At 48.9% G+C, this 16,836-nt stretch overlaps 1 protein-coding gene across 8 annotated transcripts in view; it reads right to left on the reverse strand.

Annotated features, from left to right (window-relative positions):
* SMARCAL1 (SWI/SNF related, matrix associated, actin dependent regulator of chromatin, subfamily a like 1) overlaps positions 1-16,836 on the reverse strand; it is a 57,398-nt gene that overhangs the window by 26,187 nt on the left and 14,375 nt on the right. For all 8 annotated transcript variants that reach the window (XM_032402530.1, XM_032402528.1, XM_032402511.1 and 5 more), the window contains 4 exons: positions 13,577-13,727; positions 11,844-12,002; positions 8,095-8,160; positions 71-211 (listed from right to left, as the gene is read on the reverse strand). In XM_032402530.1, coding sequence (XP_032258421.1) covers positions 71-211; positions 8,095-8,160; positions 11,844-12,002; positions 13,577-13,727 — 517 coding nt within the window. The remainder of the gene's footprint in view (positions 1-70; positions 212-8,094; positions 8,161-11,843; positions 12,003-13,576; positions 13,728-16,836) is intronic.

The following is a 16,836-nucleotide window of genomic DNA, read 5'->3' on the forward strand; positions in this document are numbered from 1 at the left end:
TATCAAAATCGGGGAGAGGGACGGGGCAGTGGGTTGGGGGGGGAGGGAGAGGGGAGGAAAGAATAAATACCCGCTTGGCATCACAGTAGCGAAGTCCAAAAGCATGAAACTGAGGGAAGAAAGTTGGCCTGACCCCGATGATCTGGGTGTAGAGCTCTGCAGGCCGGGACATGGCTGGCGTGCCGGACAGCAGGATCACCCTCTTCGCAACCTAGAAGACAAACAGCCAAAGGTGCTGAAGGCACACAGAGGAGCACCTAGGGACTATCCCAAATGCCCCACCGGGATTGGAGCTGGATGCCCCAGGAAGAGCAAAATGCCTTGGAAGGCAGCAAGAGCACCTCTCCCTTCCTGGGCGCCCTGACTGCTGGCAGTTCGCCAGTTTACTCCTCTTGACCAGGGAGATCTAGATCCCAATGACACCAGAGGCTGGCCTCACTCCAGATCCCGGTGTGGCCCATACCTGGGAACTCTAAGCAAAGGTAGAGGAGCACACACGTTCCGAGAGCCTCATGGTGTGACCCACGTAAGCAGCGAGATGCCACCTCCTAGGCTGCCTTTGTCATTAAGTCCCTACATCAGGACTCAGCACATGATACTGATTTCCACCTTCTCTGTCTCCCTCACTAGACTGTGAGCGTCTTGAGATCAGGGCTGTGCTCACCTTTATCTTCTGTAGCACAGAGCCTGGCACAAAGTAAGCAACCAACAAATGTTCGCTGTATGCTGAGAAATATTCAGCTAACCAGTGTCCCCGGGAAGATGGGAAAAACTCAACGAATCCAGCATTGGAAGAGGAAGTGGAAGTGGGGGACAGAGAGCAACAGGTCTGACCTGCTTCCAGAGGGGATCTCTGACATCCGAGCTAAACTTCCGGTCAGAAAATGACACTGAGGACCAGCCCTTTGTCACTGCCAGGAGGAAGAGTCAGGGGTGGCCTGTGCACAAGCCTCTACCTGATTTTCTTCGGAGGACAAAGAGGCTGTCGCTAACTCAGCTGCACAACGCTTTGAGCCCAGAGCTCCCTGACTTAGCTCATTTTGCAGTTAATAAGGACTTTAAAAAGTGGGACCCAGATCCATTTACCCTAAACTCAGCCCAGGTCTGCAGCAGCCTGCTCAGCAATGGGTAGAACAGAAATAAATGGTCGATTCCAGTGATGAACTCCAGGTTCCTCATTAGCTTGACCCCAACCTGACCCGAAGAGATCAGACCGAAATATCCCACCTCTTACTAAGATGACACAGAGGATGAGAATAAGGGAGACACTCCTCACTGTATTAGGACATGGAATGGCCAAAAATTCCTGGAGGTAAAATCCATTTCAGCCCTAGAAGGAAGCCTACCAGGGAGCTCATTGTCTAGAAACACCTTGTTAACCACTGTGACCTTGAGTTAACGAGGGAAGTATAGGCAATGGCATGCAGTAAATCACCTAAGGGAGGAAATTAGGTTTTCAAATGGATATGCTGCCTCATAAAAATAAATAAATAAAGGTGCAACAGAGGGAAGAAAAAGGACTCTTTATACATATACAATATATACAACTCTCAAGATGCACTTTTGCCCTCTCCGTGACTGCCAATACCTAATTCCATTATGACAGGAGAGGTATGAATTTCTCCAGCTATAATTTTCCACAGTTCAATTACCCAGGCTTCTAATTTCCTGCACGGTTTAATGCAGGCTCATTAAAATAACAATGAGCTTCTTGAATGACGTCTGTAGCATCGCTTGCCTTGGCTCAAGACCATTTCAGTGAAACGGGGACAATGAGAAGTCTTATCAATGAGAGAAAATCGGCCTGTCTTCCCAAACCGATTCCCCACATCGCTGTTCTGTTGCCGCCTGGGGATGGAGCCTGGGTGGAGACAGCTCACAGATCAGGTGATGGAAAACAACTCCCAGGTTCTTGGGTGGGTATTTACAGGACAGAGTCAATTCTGAGCCCGTTCACCCATACACTAGGGGTGATAAGACCATTGAAAATGGGCGTTTGTGGGTGTTTAAAAAGCAGAGGCAGCATTATGGAAAAAGAAAAAGGCCAGCTTTGAAAAGAAACCAGAATAGTGTCTTTTCTATTCGGGAATGATTTAGCCTGCTTCCCGCTCAGCCCCAGCACGCTGGTACTGTCATCCCACTGTCACCCAAATGGCCTTTAATCCTGTCCACCTGCCCAGCTGCCCATGATTTAGGGGTCACCCTCCACTTCGGAGAACCTCCAATTTCGGAAAATAGAAATGCATAAAACTACGTAAATCAACACTAAACGGAACACTTTATAGTCAACTCCTCTGGCTAACAAAAGAGAGTGGCACCCGGGAAACCCATTATGGAGCAATGTAAAAAAATCATTTCTGTGTGATGTCCGAGAGAAATGATGTGATTCACAGGAGCAGACGCTGTTGGGGGCAGGTGACTTTCAAAGACAGGTTCAGTTTCCTAAGGGATTAAGGTCATCAGTTCAGCCCTGGGGAACAGGATGCTAGCAGGACAAGTTGGTATATATAATTTGCCAAGGAGAATCCAATCCAACTCAGAGTAAATAAACTACACATAGATTTTTAAATATGAGCCAAGAGAATGTTCTGTTGCAGAGAAGAGCCGAAACTGTTGTAAGTTCATACAAGCAGCAGCCTGGGAATTCTTCATCACTTTCTGTTGTTACCTCTTTTTTTCCAACTGAGCCAATAACTTGCTTTACCGAATAATTCTGACTGGGTATAACACACTTCACCAAGACTCTGGACAGGGGAAAAAGTCATGCTCCCCAAAGTTGAGCCCCATTCTTGTCCCATGTTATTCCTAATGGTGCTCTAAATAAAGCTTGGTCTACAGGCGGAGTCCCCTGTGATTTAGAAGTACTACTTGAGAAAGCTGGCGACATCAAAGAGAAGGTCACGCCTGTGCCTCCCAAGTGTCCTGATACACACTGGCCCCATGAGGCAGGGACACTGGAGCTACACTGTCATGAGTTCAGAAGTCATTACAGAATCTTCAAAAACAAGGAGAATGGCAAACAGTCTGGGGGCATGTGACCAAAAGTACAGAGATCAAGAACAGAGGCAGGATCACCGTCACGAGCCAATAAGCAACAGAAGAGTCAACACCTGTGGTTAAGTCTAAACCCTGAGAACAAGAGGGGAAACCCACTCTTCAGGAGAAACCCAGTGACCGGAATCGGGGAAAAGATCGAGGCTCTGTTCTTTCCTCTGCTCTCCATGATATGCAAGACCAAACCAAGACAAACGGCATCATTATGACCACTGTTGACCAGAGGCCACTCCAGGGATCAGCAGAGGGCCACCTACCACCCAGTGATACGTCAGATGGCCTTTCTGAGTCTCTGGCTGGGTCAGCATATTTCATACAAAACGGTTCCTTCTAGGATCTAGCCTTTTCCCAAAAGAGACAAAGTTCCAGTCACAAGTCTGAGCGCTCCTGCCAACACCAAACTGATCTGCATGAGAACCAGAGCTAAGCAAGCATCACTGCCCTGGTATTAATAAAATACTGATGCCATGTAAAAGGTGACTAGTTCTGCGGGAAGAACAGAAGAAGGAAGGGGGCACCTGGTGGCTCAGTCATTACGCATCTGCCTTCGGCTCAGGTCATGATCCCAGGGTCCTGGGATCGAGCCCCGCATAGGGCTCCCTGCTCCACGGGAAGCCTGCTTCTCCCTCTCCCATTCCTCCTGCTTGTGTTCCCTCTCTTGCTGTGTCTCTCTCTCTGTCAAATAAATAAATAAATCTTAAAAAAAAAGAAAAGAAAGAAGGAAGGATGGGACTACAGGTGTTCTGGTTCACAAACACCAAAATGTATGAGAATACATCAAATGCCATAATTACAGCTAATAAAAGTTACATTGTTTTGACCTTCAAGGCATGCATGGGCATAGATGTTATTAATATAACACACAGGCTCAAATTAAACATTATGTTTTTTTCCTCTAGAAAAAAATAGTCTATTTTACCTTAAGTGTTAGACTCCAACAATTTCCTTCCTGATTCTGTGATAAAGTGGAGGATATCTGCCAGAACAGCAGGACCACAAGGGACTCCTCCCGCAGGAATCACACTGGGAGAACAGACCTTCCAAATGATACCACTCTCCCTTCAGGCTGAGAGAGGCAAAGAGCCATCTCTTCTGGACGAGGAGAGACTGGATTTTCTACCACCTGTTTCTTGTATATCATGTGAAAAACAGTTCACTGTAATACTATATGTAATGGCCAAAGCCTGGCTATAAATCCATCAAAAGGGAGCAGATGATACGTATTATGATAGATTTATACAATACTATCTGTAAGAATGAGGTCCAGTCATCTGAAATAAGGTGGGATGATTTCCAAGATACACTATTCAGAGAAAAAAGGCAGGAGCAAAACAGTGGTTGAGGAACACTCTGAGGAGGGAGGAAGGAAACACACACACACACACACACACACACACGCTTAGCTGGGAACAGACTACATTTTAGAAGTAAATGTGAGAATCTGGTAACTCTGGCTGCCTTTGGAGACAGAAATCAAGGGATCAGGGCCCCAGAGGAGGGAGAAAGAGTTATTTTTCACTGTACACCCTTTTGAATATATCATCTACTTAAACTCCTTTAATGAGAAAGGAAAAAAGAAATAGCTCATACGTTTTAGGCCACTACTCTTGTTTCATCTAACCAATCACTAGAGATGTAAAAAGGACTCTACTCACAAAAAGAGAAAAAGCTATTTAGTAGGAAAGGATGGTGGGATTTTGAGGGCTTTTTACCTCTAGAGAAATAATCGAACACTAGTCTGACAATAAAAAGCGCTATAAATCAGAGAAAAACTCAAACACATACCTCACTGCACAAAAGCAAGAGACTGACAATCTTCAGGTTGGAGTCATATGGAGAAGACTGTGTGATCTGGGTTGAGTGGGAGTAAAGATGGTTATGCCTGGCCACACTAGACTTCAGAGGCATCTATCAAAAGGTGAAATTTTGACCCAGCAATTCTGCGCATAGGAATTTGTCCTAATAGGTCAAAGTTTGCAAGCTACGAGTACATCGATGACGTTCACTTGCAGAATTATTGGTAACAGCAAAACAATGTCCAACTAAGGGCTAAATTATGGGATGCATCCATCCAACAGAAGGCTCTAGAGCCATTAAAAATGCCTTGCCCTACAACGGACGTGTTAATGGTGGTTTTTCTCTGTTGGAAGGAATTAAGGTGATTGGAATTTTGTTCTTCATAGCTTTCTGTCTTGCCTACTTTTACACATGTGTACATAAAAAATAGAACTACCCTGCTTGGTAACCCAAGCAAATAGTGCTGTGGGGGAAGAAAGACGTCACATTTCCCAGGGGACCACAACACCAACTTCCTACAACTTAAGCCACGTGTGCCCGCGTGCACCTGCTGTCACCATTTACAAGACCCACATTTCCAGGACATGATCCGGCCTGGCTAGCTCACAGACTGCAGGATATCACCTAATTACCTCATTGTGCACATTTGCTGAACATGTCTTGAAATATTAATTATGGGAATACAATTCTAGGAGATGCACAAGTTAGAGGAACAATCAAGTGGTTCTAAATTAGGCCCTTGTGTGCCTTTTTAAAAGCATATTTTACTGGGCGCCTGGGTGGCTCAGTTGGTTAAGCGACTGCCTTCGGCTCAGGTCATGATCCTGGAGTCCCGGGATCGAGTCCCACATCGGGCTCCCTGCTCAGCAGGGAGTCTGCTTCTCCCTCTGACCCTCACCCCTCTCATGTTCTCTCTCTCATTCTCTCTCTCAAATAAATAAATAAAATCTTTAAAAAAAAAAAAAAAAGGATATTTTACTTCTCCCAATTCTCCTCTTGTTCCCAAAATATTTAGATCCATCTCCTTAGAGTATCTAGATCAGTAGTTCTCAACAGAGATGGAGAGGAGTGATCTGTCTCTCCCAGGGCATGTTTGGCAATATCTGGAGACAATTTTGGTTGTCACCACTGGTGTGTGTGTGTGTGTGGGGGGGACTACTGACAATTAATGCGCAGAGGCCAGAGAGGCCGATAAACATCCTACAGTGTGCAGGACAGCTCTGCACAGGAAAGAATGATCCAGCCCAAAGTGTCCATAGTGCCAAGACTGAGAAACTCTGACCTAGATGAAAATACAGCAGAGAGATGAAAGGTCTGGTTAGCAGAATAGCACATAATGCCTCAGCCGCACTTCCACTCAATCCCATCAGCAGCCTGGATTCCTGTGAAGTCAACGTTACAGACGAGAGGGGCTTCAAGACACCTCCATAAACAGCAGGCTACATTCATGGGTCCTATCTTAAAGTTTAACTCATCCAAGTTCTATAGCAAATGCAGAGTAATCTATACTAGTTAACAGCTAAAAGATTTGTCTTAAATGCATCAATCTTAAATACACCCACGACATTAAAGATGTAAATGCTGCTTTAAAAGGTCTGACCCAGAAGCATATGTTTCAAAAACAAGTATGTAGTCGAGTTTGCCTGGCCAGGCGATGACCGCATGAACAAGATGGTTGCTCAGCTTTCCTACTGGGGTGCCTGGGTGGCTCAGTTGTTAAGCGTCTGCCTTCGGCTCAGGTCATGATCCCAGGGTCCTGGGATCAAGCCCCGTATCAGGCTCCCTGCTCCGCAGGCATTCTGCTTCTCCCTCTCCCCTCTGCTCATGCCCTCTCTTGCTTGCTCTCTCTCTCAAATAGATGACTTCTTTTTTTTTTAAAAAGCAGCTTTCCTCTGCACCTATAGTGATACACCCTACCTGCTGCACAGCTTCTAAGCAATCAGGGGCACAGATTTAATTCTAGGGGCGGCTGTAATACTGGAACCACGATATGAAGATCTGTTAACATTTCTCAAAAGAAAACCTATTGAAGCCTCCCCCCAAAAGAAGGGTCACCACTCTGGGAAAAACATTTCATTTAAGTGTGTCCGTAAATATTTATAGGTAATGCGAGCAGAGAATCAGGGTTTTTAAGTAAAGGACTTTTAAGTCTGGAGCACAGGATGTAATGCTGCTTTGGAAGATGTATCATGTTACTTGTTATTCCTAAAACAAAAGAAAACAACAAAACTTGAAACGAGTAGACAGTTGTGCTTTACGGGGAGTTGGAAAAATTAAGTTAATTTTCAAATGTTAATAAGCTTCACCAACATTTAGCATATTTGTCTTCCCTAGTTTATGTACAACGTCGAGCTTCATTTAAGCAATGAAAACTGCAGTTGAGACTGCTGGCACAACACAAAGGCTGCTTTAAGGAAGCGCAAGATAAACACGGACTTCAGTTTGCGCAGTGTACATAAACCAAAGTAGAGTCTCCCAAAGTCATCTGCGGGAGGTTTCTATCTGGTTCTGAGAGAAAAAGCGACTTTCCTAATTGTACTAGTGCTCCCCAGTATTAAGAAAAAGCTCGCCACAAAAAGATGGAAGTTTGGGGGCCTTCCCACCGTCTGGGGTGGGATGTCAGAACAGCACACTTCTAGATACAGACGTGAAGCTACGCTAGACCCCCACCGACACCTGCCCTGCAGGCTCGACCCCCCGAAGCACTCAGGCCTCAGTGAAGACCACCACAGTGAGGGCGTGGAAGGCTGATCCTCTCGATAACCACACAGGCCTGGGGGGCCCCGGGAAAGGGCGTCGGCTTATGAGGCACACCTCAGCTTTGCAGGGCTTCTTGCTGATACCCGACGGCCTGGTTCCGAGTCTGCATGACTCCTCTTCCCTTGGTTCTCAACACCACGACAGCTCTGTCCCCACAGTGACTTAGAAGACAGGCAGTTTCTCCTGAGCTGTTCAGAGGGCATGCTGCTGGCGGCCCCCCTCTGCCTTGTCCGCGAGCCCGAGGAGGACCTACAGTGTGGTCCCCATCAAGCCTGCGACCTTCCAGAGGCCTTCATCTTTGAAAGAAATGACTGCACCGACTGCCAGTTCCTTAGCAGGAAGTTAGGAAGAAAAACGAGTCTGGCGCTGATGGCCGGAGTCAAGGCTAAGTCACGTCCATGGCCCGCAGCCCCTCGCCCTGTACAGAAGCCCTCGTTCTCCTTGGCCCCCTTGCCAGCCTGAGCAACACACAGCAGGACTCACCTTGAGGAGGGGCATAGCTGCACGACAGCGGGCAGTCTTAATGTTCTTGAGGAAGTGAGATTCATCCTGAAAAGAAAGGGTCACACAGGTGAACAGGGCCAAATCCTGAGTGCACGGAGCCAGAGCCCACGTTAAGCTTGACCCTGGCACGGCATCACACTGGGGATGCCTCCCTTAGTTTCTTGTTCAAGGAGACAGCTGTGCGCCTAGGTAAGGACCCAGGTTCTGGTGCCGCTTCCCCACTTTATTCTGGGCAAGTCACTTCAACTCTCCGGGACAGTTTGCCAACTGTGAAGCAGGCCCACCTCCCAGGCGGCGCTGAACAACCTGCTGCGAGGTGGTTTGCTGCTTAGTACAACATGCCTCACGTCTGCCCAGCACGACGCCAGAGCGGGCCCACTGTGTGCCCTGCCCTGGTGCGCAGCATGGCGCCCGGCTCCTGCCCCCGGGGCTCACCAGACAGGAAGGATGTCAGCCACACCACAACTGGGCAGACAACGTTATAAGTGCTGTCACTGACGAAGTGTGACAAAGTACCGTGGGAACTCGAGGAGGGGAAGAAGACCCAATTCCCGTCCTCAAGGCACTGTCAGGTTTACAACATGGAGTCTGATTATATAGCTCTGCATTCTATGCATGAGCAAACTAGAATATGGCATATTCTCTTTTTTCTTTTTTAAAGATTTTATTTTTTTTTAAAGATTTATTTATTTATTTGGGAAAGAGACAGTGCGCAAGTGGGGGGGACAGAGGGAGAGGGAGAGAGAATCTCAAGCAGACTCCACGCCGTGGAGCCCGATACAGGGCTCAATCTTGCGACCCTTGGAGCAGACCTGAGCCAAAACCAAGAGTCAGGTGCTTTACCCAACTGCGTCACCCAGATTCCCCAAAGATTTTACTTTTAAGTAATCGCTACACCCAACATGGGGCATGAACTCACAACCCTGAGGTAAGAGTCACATGCTCTACTGACTGAGCCAGCCAGGAGCCCTTGTCATATTTTCTAAAGCCAAGTGAGTAACACATTCTTACTATTTGGAGAAGAAATTTCTATTTTGGTACACAAATCGCGTGCCATGGACCTGAGCATACACAGCATACATACAGATACATATGTACCTCTCTATGGTGCCAGCTTCTCCATGGACAAAATGGGTAAGACACCGCTACCGAACTTACCAAGTTGCTGCAAGTCTTAATGGACTAACACACATAAAGCCCTTAGAATAGTCCTGCCACTGAACTCGGTCAGCACTCAGTGGTATCGGCCACCCTATGATGGGGACACCAAGGGGATCCCGGCTCTATCTCGAGAGGTGATCTGTAAGAAACCTCCTGTTCCATTTCAGCTATGATGAACCAAAGTGGTCCTCAAAAGCACAACGGAGAGGAGTGCAAGATGAACCCGCAAATGTCAGAGCATCTGTTCCTAGAAACCTGGGGTATAACATTCATTCTCCTGTCTGATGATGAGCCCATACGACAGCCAAGAAGGAAGGGGTCTATAGTGAGAAATAGCAGGAAGTACAGAGGATGGGGAAGGGAATGGACCCTTTTAACCAATGGGCTAAAATGTTCCACTATTATAACTAACCACAAGGAATGGCTTACATCTGAATTCTCTTCTAAGAAGCGTGACATCTTAGAGCTGACACTTTATTCCTTCCTGTAACATTTCTCTGAAATCAGAAGACAGGGCTCTTAAATAACTGAAGCAGGTGGTAAGTGGCTTGACAAAAATCATATGGCAGGTTGAAGTGTTGAGCCAGAAACAGAGACACATGATGCAGTCCAACTTTGATCAATGATGTCCCATCTTTCTGGCTTCACGCCTGTGGGCAAATTGCTCTGTCATTTCCATCAGTGGTGAAATGGACATAATGTCTGCCTCAGGGGCCATGGGGAAGATCGGCAATTATGTGTAAAGTACCTGACACAGGAGAACACCCAAGAAATGAAGGCATTATTCTTCCTACTTACTAGAGAACCATCACCATCATCCTGGGATACTTCTTTTAATGTTTGCATTTCACGTGTATGCTAACATTTTTTCAAAGCGACACCTGAATTTGTGCCAAACCAGAAATGACTTCCCCAAAGACTCATTACCCTTACAGCTGTGAAAACATATAAACATTTAAGTTGGCTTAAGCTAGGAATATAGTATGGTTTTCACGTCCAAATCATGATAATAGATCCCCGAGACCAGGAACTATGCCTTCTTCCCTTCTCTGAGCTCCCACGATACTTGGGCACTAAAATGCATTCTAATGGTCTGTGTGTGTGTGTGTCTGTCCTACTGAGAATGGGGCTGACTCTCCTCCCTCCACACCTCCAGTGTGTAGCTCTGCGCAGGGTGCGGTGCTGGTGCTCAATGTTAGCTGAGCACACGGATGAACGAGCCTCCCCTGACAGCCAGACCCGTGCTGAGAAACCCACAGGCTCTACTGCAATCTTGTTGACTTTTCTGGGCCTCCTAAAAACTCATTCCTTTCCCTCCTTCTAGATAAGATATGCACTACACATTCTGAGCATCAGGATTTGGGGAGCCACTGTCAGCAGAGAATTCTATTTTTAAGAGAAGGAAAATACCACGGGCTTTTAAAATCCACACGTTTGAAAAAAGAAGAACCTTTCCTATCAGTCCGGAGGCACTGGCTTCCCCTTCTTTGCCAAGAGGAGAAACAAGGGTAAACTTCGCTGAAAATCATCCACTGTGCTCTGTGGCCCTGAGTGCCTGTTAGTGGTTACCTGCACTGGGGGGTGGGAGCTGCATGCCTTTTCCTAATCTTTATTTGTAAGCCACATGAATACACTGAGTTCTGCCAGGTGGCTGGCACAGGGCCTCTCTAGACCTTCCTTATGGAGGACTTGAGGAACGAAAAGAAGAAAAGCCAGTTAACTGAAAGATGCACGGTCCCATCTGGGAGCAGAACTTGAGTAAAGCCTACTTAAGAAAAAAAACAAACCAAAAACTGGTGAAAAGTACAGCCAGCCCTTGAACAGCGCAGGGGTTGGGGGTGCTAACCCCCCTGCCTCCTGCAGTCAAAAGTCAGCATGTACTTTTGACTCCCCCAAAACTTAACTACTCATCCAGAAGGCTTACTGATAACATGCACAATCAGCACGTATTTTGTATGGTATATGGTTATTTACTGTATTCTTCCCATAAGGTAAGCTAGAGAAAAAAATATTAAGAAAACCATAAAGAAGAGAAAACACGTTTACTGTACTTTGCTGTATCTATTGAAAAAAATTTGCCTATGAGTGGACCCATGCAGTTCAAACCCATCTTGTTCAAGGGTCAGCTGTACTTTTTCTTGGGGTGGGGGGAGTGTCTTTATATTGGCTGGAAAAAAACCTTACTGTTTGATCTGAGCCATTTGGACAAGAGAGGCCATCAGATGAAGGCACACGCCCTTGCTGTCCAGGCCAGGGGCCCAGGGCCCCCAAGCCAGCCTCCATCCATGACCTCACGTCGGGGAGATGGGCTGCAAACCCCCAGCTCAGGCCTAGTAAATGACAGTTTTCATAGCACTCCCCAGGAGATTCTAATATGTAGCCAGGGCTGAGAACTGCAATTTGAGATGAGTAAAATGTCAGTTTCCCACAAACTAAAGACAGTGATTTCTAGTCTCCCAGAAACAGAGGGAGGCTCCAGGAGAGCAGAGACATGAAAGTTCTCCGAGCTTTCAAGAAGAAAGTTTCCCCAGGGATGAAGTACTTGAAGACTCTGCCGAGGCACTTACAATGATGACAACTTTAAAGGGGGTTTTTAGCTGTTTTTCTAACTTGCTCAGAAGGTCAAAACTGACAATGTTGACCAAGCCAGCCGTCAGGCGGTCCCTGCTGGTCACCACGACATTGATGCGGTCCGGGCTCAGAGACGGCAGCCACCGAAGGAAGGCCTGGGGATGACAGCGGAGAAGGACACCTGGGGGATCTGGCCGGCAGCTGCCCGCTGAGACCCCAGCCCACCCATCAACGGCACTCAGTGGACGTTAATGCTCCCCGAAAAACGGCCTCAGCGCCTTTCTCTCCACACCCCCCTGTATTCGCTGGTGCCCTGCCCATGAACAGCAATCGCCTTCACTGCCCTCCTTCCCACCCACCCGCTCCTTCTCTTTCCACTGACACGACACTGCCTGCCTTCGTAAGCAAGCGCTTCTTAGCAGGCACTGCGGTGTCGGCGGATTTCAGGCCTCGGATCTCTAACTAGATGGCAAGTTCTGCAGGGCAAGAATGTGACTCTTTTTAGGAGGAGGAATTTTTAGCAGATCCTGGTATATACCAAAGACACTGATAATGACAAAAATACACCTGCTCTCTCCAGAAATCTTGCCATCCCTAGCCCAAGCCAGTGCCTGGAGCCAACGGAAGGCCACCAGGTACCTGCAGGTCAGCGGCCGGGTCCCTGGGCTGACACTATGGTGATGTCGATGGGCTGGTTCTTCCTCCAGTTTTGGTCCTGCTCATAACTAAGTGACCACCTGATTCTTTTTTTTTGGAGAATTTCTGAGGGTGCTGTGGGAACCTAACCACACCAAATAAATATGTGTTGAATTGTTCGTTTCTAGAGGCGGAATTCAGGTCACAAGGACGGGGGGAAAAATGAAGTATTGTTGTGATGCACGTTCAGTTGGAAGGGCATGTCTGGGCCTCAGGCTGACCAGCGACAGGCAGAGCCGCCTCTTCCCCACAAGTGGCTCGCGGGGGGCTTAGTAAGGAGCCAGCGTGTGAGGAAGCAGCTGCCATGAGTAGCAGAGAGCTGGGAAAAGCTACAGACGATGAATTAGGTCTCCTTTCTCCAGCAAGTTTGCTTCTATGGGTGTTTATTCATTTCACGGAAGCACTCTGATCCCTGGATTTATGGCCGACAAAGCTCATGGCCGAGTGCTAAGGCAATGTCCACATCAGGTTCTTCAGCTGTAACGGCCCCCGGCTGACAGTGAACATCCTGCCCACACCACCTTCTGCAGGGTGCACAAACCCTGATCCTACAGCTCAGGAGATGCCCCTTCGAGGTCCAAGAACGCCTCCAACTACCAGTGAGCCTGCTGCTTCACCTCGCTGAGATTCAGTTTTGTCATCCGTAAACGGGTTTAATACCAGCTGCGTCCACTCGCACACAGCTGCTGTGGGATTCAGGGAAATAAAGGAGGTAGCCGTTGTGAACCTTCCGTGTGGTCCAGGCAAGCGGGGTGAGCAGCAGGGGCATAGGAGGTGCTCAGGAAGCGTCTGCTGCCAGAGAGCGGCAAGTCTGAGCCCGGAAGCCCTCGGCTTTCTTCCCTAAAGGTATAACCTGATTCTAGTTCGGAAAACCATGAGCCTGGCCTCCGAAGGCCACCACCTCCTCTCCCTCCCTCCTTCAGCTGACACAGGATCTTCTAAAGCTCCCCAGGCCCTGTCCCCAAATTGTTATTTGATTGCTTCAACACTGAGGACACTTCCTGGTAAAAATCACAACACAAGGAGAACTGACCTGCTCCCAGGTGAAGCGCACAGATGACGGGACCACCACCAGGAGCGGCCACTCCTTCCGGTAAAAGGCCGCGATACAGATGGCTTGGATGGTCTTCCCCAGGCCCATGTCGTCAGCCAGCAGCAGGCGGCCTCTCTTCGCTATGGCAAAACTGAAAGCAGACGAGGGAAGGACAGGGGCGTGGCAGGTCCGTCAGGGGTTAACCCGCCATCATGCCACCAGGTAAAGCAATACGCGCCACTCAGTGTGGGCCACTGCAGTACGCAGCACGGGCCCTGCTCCCCCAGAGACGGAAGACAGGAGCCAATAGGGGACAGCATGATAGCAATAATACTAAAGAGTCAAAATAGAGACAATGTGGAATGGTGGTCAAAAGGTAGAGAGAGGCTCTAGAAGACAACTGGGTCACAGAAGCCAAGGGAGGAAGCTTCCAAGAGAGGCAGCCCCCTCAGCCCAGTGCAGGCAAGACCTGGAGGAGTGAGAGCGGGAGAGACTGGGAAACAGCCCCTAAACAGGGGCCAGAAGGGGCAGTCTTGTTCACGTGAGACGTCTGCCTAGAAGGGAAGGGAAGGGAAGAAGGAAGAGATGGTGGCATCATAATCAGGCTTTCTCAAGGTCAGAGAGGACGTTTATGCACGGGGCAAAGGGAAGGAGCGGCAAAGACAGAGGACGCTGCAGAAGAGCACAGCCCGAGGGAGGACAGCGCCAAGGTATCTGTCTGTCTACCGGGGAGCACCAGCCTCAGCAGCGTCTCCTCCACCAGCAGCCGCCAGGACCCCTCAGCCCTCCAGTGCTACAACTCCTGCTGACATTTTGTGAAGAAGGGCACGCTCTTCCACTCTCCGGGAGCCCGACTGGCCTGCAGGCCATCCCAGTTCCACCACTTCGCAGCGGGGTACCTTCCCCGCAAGTTATCTCACCTCCTCGTGCCTCAGCCATGACAAGGGAACAAAAGGACCCGCCCCAGAGACCCTCATCAGGGTTTAACAGAGCTAATGTTCAGGGCACTGACTGAGTGCCTGGCACCACGTACGTGCTGGCCAAGTGTTTCTCTTCTAACCACTATTCCACAAAAAAGAGAAAAATGATCAAGATGAATGCTAAGGACTTGCTTGACTCACAAATGAATCAGTGAAAAGCAAAGAGGATCCCAAGTGCCAGATGTCTGGTCTCCTGCTCCAAACACCGGCCCTCTTTCATCTCAATTCCTGAAAAACTGATCATTCGCTCGGAAGCCTGAGAATAAGCCTGTGGACGAGCTCTTTTTTTTCCCTTCTCACACAGCCAAGGCAGCGAGTGTAGCCCCCTCTGATCAGCAGGGGGTACGGTGGACAGAAGTTGCAGGCTGCGGGGGGCCTCTCTGAGTTGCCTGTCCTTCGAAAGCCAGCACTCAGCAAAGGCGGCAGAGTGAGCAGTGAGTCTGCGGGTGGTAGGAGCCGGCTCGCCCAGGCTCGGCGGACGACACGCGTCATGTCACAGCACTGCTCTGTCCCCCCAGCGGCCACGGCAGCCCACCAGGGGGGGCAGCACCCCCTCTGCACCCCCGGGGCCGTGACCACCATGTGCCTTCCGTGGCAAGGAAGGGAGCCCGGCGCGGTGCCACCTCACCTCTCCGACAGGCTCAGCCTCTTCTCGGCACATCTGCCCCGGTTAAATCTTCTAGACTATTTCCAGGATCAACCCTCCACACAGATGGATGGGGGAGGCAAGTGTGAAAAAGATTCATTTTCTACCTCATTTTTTTGTTTACAAAACTGACGGCCAGGGCGGATGGGGGCACCTAAGCAACAGACCATGGAGGACCCTCTGCTTCAGCCATTTGCAACGTCCCTATGGTTTGTCCATCCGGTCATTCTCAAAGCAGAAGAGACCCTTGAAATTCGTGGTCTTTCCTTTTTCCCCTGCCTTGAAGTAGCCCAACTAAGGAACAAAGTGGCCAAAAATGAGAACAAAGGAAATGCCTAACAGAGAAACAAGCACACAGCTGGACGCCATTTTCGACAGGGCAGTCGATACAACACAAGTGCTGCGCTCATCATCACAAAACGTGGATTTCAGCTCCAATTCCCACTCTTGGAAGCTGAGTGACTTTGGGCAGATGACTGTCATGCTGGGTCTCACCTCACTCATCCGTTAAAAGGAACCTTTTAGATGTTAGAGGAACCTGATATATATCTAAGAGACTTTCCTCCATAAATTTAAGGGTGTTTTCCTTGTAGGTCTTACAAAACCAACATGGAACTGCCAGCCCTTTTGCCTCAACACCAAAATCCTCCTCTTCAGAGAATGAAAGTTAAAATCTGGATTTAACTACACAGTTTTGAAGAAAGGCTGTAAGTACCATTAGTGGTTTCAGAACCACAGGGAAAAAGATGGAAGCTGCTGACCGGGCTCTGGTTCTGGCTCCCATCAGGCCTGGGGGGCCTCCACACAGAGCCATTCGACGGGACAGCCTAACTGGCAAGGCAGCATGTATCCACGGGCCCAGGATCTCTAATGGGGCCCAGGGGAGCTTGGGCACCAAAGACAGAGGCTGCCCGGGGGTGGGGGTGGGTAACCTCTCAAGCAAGATGAAGTTGTGCAAAGCGTGTTATCTGAGACAGATGGAACTGGGAGAGAAAACGAGGGAAAGGGTGTGAGCAGAGCTGGGACCACGGGAATGCAGGGAGGGTGACTGTGCCCAAATCAGAGAACAAAATCCTGTCCAAGAAGGTGGCCAAGCTTTTACCAAAACCTCACGAGGAGGCTGTCTGTGGGCAGGCTGTCTTCATTCGCCAGGTCCATGATGATTTACTTTCTTCCCTTATCCAGGGCTATATCCCCAGCCACACCGTCGAATGACAGATGAAGCTCTTACCATCTCTTTCCTCTCCTTGACCTCTAGTATTTTCACTAGAAGGCAAGTTCAAACCTGTCATTTGGCTTCTCCCGAGAAGCTCTGGAAAACAGGACAGGTCATGATGTAGGCTTATCTTCTATAAGCCTACATCATGACCTGTAAGAATATAATAAGAATAATAAGAATACCCTGACTTTCTTTTGGAAAACCACCACCTTCCACTCTCAGTCCAAGTAACTTGGGGACAGGGGGAGCTACCAGCTGGCTCCAGGGATGTGCCTGTCATCCAGCCTCACCAATGAGACTCCCCAGCCCCCAGGCCACAGCGACTGGTTCTGGCATCAGCACCAGATCTCAGGCCCACCAGGCCTGATTCCACGCCCGTCAGTGTCGGGCCCACCAGGAAAGAGGTGCTTAAGCT

This window comes from Phoca vitulina, unplaced genomic scaffold (genome assembly GCF_004348235.1).
Source record: "Phoca vitulina isolate PV1807 unplaced genomic scaffold, GSC_HSeal_1.0 scaffold1, whole genome shotgun sequence".
NCBI classification, from domain to species: Eukaryota; Metazoa; Chordata; class Mammalia; order Carnivora; family Phocidae; genus Phoca; species Phoca vitulina.